General features: G+C 36.0%; 1 protein-coding gene across 1 annotated transcript in view; it reads left to right on the forward strand.

Annotated features, from left to right (window-relative positions):
• Positions 1–2,932: 2,932 nt before the first annotated feature.
• Positions 2,933–5,881, forward strand: part of LOC128635878 (coagulation factor X-like) — a 14,015-nt gene continuing 11,066 nt past the window's right edge. Inside the window, exon 1 of the mRNA XM_053688982.1 lies at positions 2,933–3,020. Within this exon, the coding sequence (XP_053544957.1) occupies positions 2,951–3,020 (70 nt within the window). The 5' untranslated portion in view covers positions 2,933–2,950. The remainder of the gene's footprint in view (positions 3,021–5,881) is intronic.

Here is a 5,881-nt window from a genome sequence, read left to right on the forward strand (position 1 = left end):
ATGTGTAACATTATTAAAAGTTTTCTTGCAAAACTATTGTCATATAGTGCTTTAGACCCCTGCACAGTCCCGAGCCTACCTAATTGCTTTTCAATAATGGATACCAGGAGAAAAAAAAGGAAATTTGAAAACAGAAATACGTTTGAAAGGATTTTGTTTCAATCTTACATTTCTGAATCATGATTGAATAATTTTTAGGTTCTTTTGGACTGTTAGACACAGGAAAAAGCCATTCCTATCATTGTAGAGTTGATCACCATCACCGCTGAGGACTGCCACACATGTGCTGGGACAAAACAGTGGGCATATGAGAAGCAGACCACAAGTTGGCTACAGTGGAACAGTGCAGTGTTGCTGTAACTTAGAACATACCTAGCCATCAAAGCAGATCTGTACAAGATCTTAGCCTAATGATTCTTGTGTTCAATGGACTTTTCTTATCCCTATCCCCTACCAGACCCAGTAGTTGATAACAAAACTACACACACCTTATAAGGGGGGGACAAAGTATTTCAGCAGCACTCTTCTTAACCTGTTCATTGTTAATTATGGCTCTGACACATTTTCTACTGTCTAGAGGGTAATTGACCATTGAGCTCCCTTGTCATATAAAAGTATATCCAGTTGATAGCAATACATGTGATCATGTGGTACAAGATGATATTACACGTAACAAGGCCCAAAGGCAAAGGCACTGCCTTATAGATATTGACATTGTATCTAAGCAATTGAGCGAAGTCTGCCTTTATAAATGAGGATTCCAATGTCCCTTTAGGATGCAGATGATCATTGTGTTGAGTTTACCTGTAAAAGATAGCAGCATTGAGTTATGGCAGAGGGGGGTTCTTATGTATAACTTATAGAATGCAGGTGATCACCATATAAAGATACCACAAACATCAGTTCTAGTTCCATGTAGCATGCCATTAGAGCACAGTGAGTAACATAATGACCAAGGGCGTCTACGAAGGGGGGGCTCTGCTCCCCCCTGGATTTTCCTCCCCATCTGAAGTACAAACTGCAGGGAAAAAAAGACAATTGAATGGTTTTTTTTTCTTTTAATTCACCTTGAGAGGTTACATGATTACTTTATATAAATATATTCAAGGACCATATACAGAGATGGTGGAAGCTCTGTTTATTCTAAGAAAATTGTTTGTGAGAAGAGGACACAATTTAAAGAAAATGTTTTATCACTGTAAGGGCAATACAATTGTGGAACTCACTACCAAAGGAGGTAGTGAAGGCCAATGCTTTAGATATATTTAAAAATAGTTCTGGCTAGAAACAGAATTCAGGGATATGATTGCTTGTGTTAAATAGGTCACCTTTCTTTAATGGAATTAATTTAAGCTCAACTGGAGCTTTTTTTATAAGTTTTCAATCTCATTTACTAAGTTATGTTACCGGAATGTAGCTCCATTTTAGAGGAAGAAGCACAGTATTCTGGAAGTTACATAGCATTCTGAAATGTATCATTCACTATCTCCCTATCAGTATTGTGACACTGTAGTTCTGGACTCTAATTCCCAGCATGCATTTTACAGTGGTGGGGAGTGAGCTTCCTGAAAAGCAGAAAGTCCACTACCGCCACCGTTTTTAACAGCAGCAAAGAATAAGTTATCTCATTAATTGCAATGTGCTCAGAGTAAACACTTTCTCTGCAGAGTCCTTCTACTCACATACAGTTAAAGTGTGTTAAAAGGTTTGCCATAGCACAAGTAAAGAAATATTTATTTTGCATATTTTAGGTAATGTACTGTTAGCAGTTTTGGGCTTTAAATGTATAGGTTAACTTATGTTGGTTCTTCTGTGTTTAATTTTGATTATGTTTTTCTTCTTTCTAACTGTTTAATGCAACAGATCAAATAAACAAAGCACTAAGGGGCATATTTATCAATGTGCGAGCAGACATGATACGATGTAGCGTATCATGTCCGCCGCACATCGATAAATGCCATCAGCATACACTGTCGGCATTTATAATTGCAACAGCAGTTCTTGTGAACTGCTGGTGCAATGCCGCCCCCTGCAGATTTGAGGCCAATCAGGCCGCTACCAGGGGGTGTCCAATTGACCCGATCGTATTCGATCTGTTGATTTCTGTCCGCGGCCTCAGAGCAGGTTATGGAGCAGCTGTCTTTAGACCACTGCTTCATAACTTCTGTTTCTGAGCCGAAACAAGGGGCATCAATCTCCGTACGGATCTTGATAAATATGCCCCTAAGTGTATGTGAACAGGGGTAAATACCTAGTTCAGAAACCATTTAGAAACAAAAAGCACCAGGTAAGAAAGTGCAACTGACAAAAAGGATTCCCGGCCGCTCCAAGCACACCACAACTATCCACCAGCAGGTCGTTCACCAGACACTGATGTCATCAGCAGTGGCTACAAGCTTCAGCAAGGTGTAAAACCGCAAAACCGGGCACCACCCTGCATATGCCAAAGATTCAACGTGGAAAAACACATGCGCAACAGTGGTTTTAAAATTAAAATGAGACCTTTATTTCTTAAATTAAAAATAATTGACAAACAGACACGGGCTTATCGTCTTACACAGTTTGCACCCCCTGGTGGCGCTTAATCATTTCTAACTGGGATTAGGGCTTTGATTCCCGAGTCGTATTTCTACTATGTATTTAACCCCATTGTGGTGCAGGGTCGACAGTCGTAATGAATCAGAGCATTTCCTGTAATTTTCTGACTTTTATAGCCCTTTAAAAATTTCCAAATTTACTAACTAGGCAGCAAATAACAGGTTTTTAAAAAAAGACGTGAATTTAGCAAGTTGTTTGGGAGAGGTTGTTTTATGTATTAATTGTTAATTACACAATATGAGGCGTGGGTAATTTGCATTTACAGGTAGACAACATTGTGCAATATTTACGTATTCTCTTTTTAGTATAAATTCTGACTACAACAGAAAAGAAGCATTTGCAAAAGAACAACATGAAGCGGAAACTGCTGTTTGTTCTGTGCGTCTTTACTCTGCTGATGCTTTATTCCAATACAGGGATAGGTGAGTTAAATATCTGTCTCTTATAGAAATATATTTCCAAAAGATGTTTATTTACTATAAAATAAAGCTAAAGGTTTGAAGGGTTAAAAAAAATAGACTGTTCGCTTCTGCAAAAGTTACAAATACAATTTATCTACAGAAAAAGATTTAAAGGGACAGTAAAGTCAAATTAAAAGTTCATGATCCAAGAATAGCATGTCATTTTAAACAACTTTCCAATTTAATTTTATTTATTATTATCAAAAAAGTGGGCTGATAGGAGCATAGGCGCGTGCACGTGTCTGTAGCAATCCATGGCAGTAGTGTTTGCAACTATGTATAACAATGCTATAAACATTGCTGTAAACACTGATGCGAGACAGCTAAAAAATGTACACGATCCCGAGCTCAGCTAAGATTACTCTTTAACAAAGGATACCAAGAGAACTTGGCAAAATTGATAATAGAAGTTAATTGAGAAGTTGTTTAAATTTGCATAATTTGTTTGAATAATGATCATTTAGTGTTTACTTTAAATCTTATTCATAAGATAAATTTACTTGCAGTTTTCTTTATTTTTTTAACCATTCAAATTTTAAAAATTCATTTATATTTAATTTTGACTTGTCCCTGCCAGGTTGAAAAAAGCATCTTTTGTATTATCAAATGTCAAAGTAACATGTCAAAGCAAACCCTTGCATATACTAAGTAAATAACTTCTACCTTATGGTTTTACTAGATAGACAGATAGACAGACAGATAAACAGATAGACAGAGAGATAGATAAATAGACAGACAAACAGATAACTGGTTAGATACATAGACATAGATAGATAGATAGATAGATAGATAGATAGATAGATAGATAGACAGATACTACAGATAGATTAGATAGATAGACAGATAGATAGACAGAGAGATATACAGATAGATTAGATTGACAGATAGATAGACAGAGAGATAGATAGACAGATAACTGGTTAGATAGATAGATAGATAGATAGATAGATAGATAGATAGATAGATAGATAGATAGATAGATAGATAGATAGACATAGATAGATAGATAGATAGATAGATAGATAGATAGATAGATAGATAGATACTGCAGATAGATTAGATAGATAGACAGACAGACACTACATATAGATTAGATAGATAGACACATAAATGTGTAAAACTATAAGGTAGATATTATGCATTCAGTATACACAAAACCCTGGCAATGACAGTAATTAAGGACATACAACACACACTTAGAAATTATTATTTCAGACAATATGAAAGTGGGTAAACAATAAAGTAGCACAGAAGGCCAGTGAGATGATTTCTGAAGACCAATAGATATAGATAGATAGATAGATAGATAGATAGATAGATACTACATATAGATTAGCTAGAGAGATAGATACTACATATAGATCTATTCATGTAATCAGTTTTCGATTGAGTTAGTAAGAAAAATAAATAATTAGGTTACATTGCACTGTAATATATTTTCTCCGTACTGTGCTCCCCATAATTTGTTACACCAGCTGCCAAGTATTAAATGTATTAGAACTTGTTCCTTTAAGTTAATGTTTGCATTTGAAATAGCTGATTTTGAAAGTCTAACCCATCGTTCTCAAAAACATGTCCATTGAAATGGGGATTGTCTTCAGGATGTAATGCTCGTGGGATATTCCTCTATCAAACCAAACTTGGCCAGTATTCTTCTTATCCCGGCATCAAGTGGAATGATAGGAAATATCCTAGAGCAGAGTAAGTTTGTAAAATCAGGTAAGCAGTACTCACAGTAGACAGGGCAGTCCTTAGCGACAATAGGAAGGAAATCCAGCAGTATAGCAGTTCAGGGTAAAGCAATGGAAGGACCAGGAACAGGCAGGAGTCAGCAACAAAGGAAAATCCAACAGTATAACAGTTCAAAGGTAAACTAATAGAAGGACCAGGCAGGCAGAGTTCAGCAACATTATAGAAAGAAGAGAAGAAATGGCACTACTCTATTATATTAGAGGAAACACTATCCAGATACTATGTTTGTTATATACGTATGGGTGTGCTGGTGCTTAGTATTGTATTAACAGTTTCAACATAGAAGTTGACTGTGATACTATTATAGCACTCTTCCCTCAATTGGAGAGTTCATGCATGTAAAAGTATGAGAAATGTAAAAAATGTAACTTTATTATGAGCTTTAAAATGGGATACAATCAATTTAAAACCAGTTGCAGCAAAATAGCGTAAACTTGATAAGCGATATATAGTACAAAAATTACTGTAATGTTGGGTGTATATATACCATATACAGTTGTTGAACTCATGAAATCTAATAACATATGTGACTCAACATTACGGTAATATTTGTACTATGTATCGCTTTTAAGTTTAGGCTATTTTGCTGCAACTGTTTTTAAATTGATTGTAGCCCATTTTAAAGCTCATAATAAAGTTAAAGTTTTTTCAATTTCTCATACTTATACATTCATGGACTCTTCAATTGAGGGAAGAGTGCTATAATAGTATCCTTGTCAACTTCTATGTTTAAATTGTTAATAGAGTTCAGCAACAGTATATGAATCCAGCAGTTTAGGGGTTAACAGGCAGAGTGGACAGACAAGCAGAGTTCAGCAGCAGTATATCAATCCAGCAGTTTAAGGGTTAACAGGCAGAGTGGTCAGACAAGCAGAGTTCAGCAGCAGTATATCAATCCAGCAGTTTAGGGGTTAACAGGCAGAGTTGTCAAAAAAGCAGAGGTCAGCAACAATATAACAGTCCAGCATACAGCAACAATAACACCCAGGAGAATGCTATGTAACACCTATACTTGGAAAAATGGCAAATAGATGGTGCTGGTCTGTACAGTGATGTTTCTCTATATGGTG

This window comes from Bombina bombina, chromosome 7 (assembly GCF_027579735.1).
Source record: "Bombina bombina isolate aBomBom1 chromosome 7, aBomBom1.pri, whole genome shotgun sequence".
In the NCBI taxonomy this organism is placed as follows: domain Eukaryota; kingdom Metazoa; phylum Chordata; class Amphibia; order Anura; family Bombinatoridae; genus Bombina; species Bombina bombina.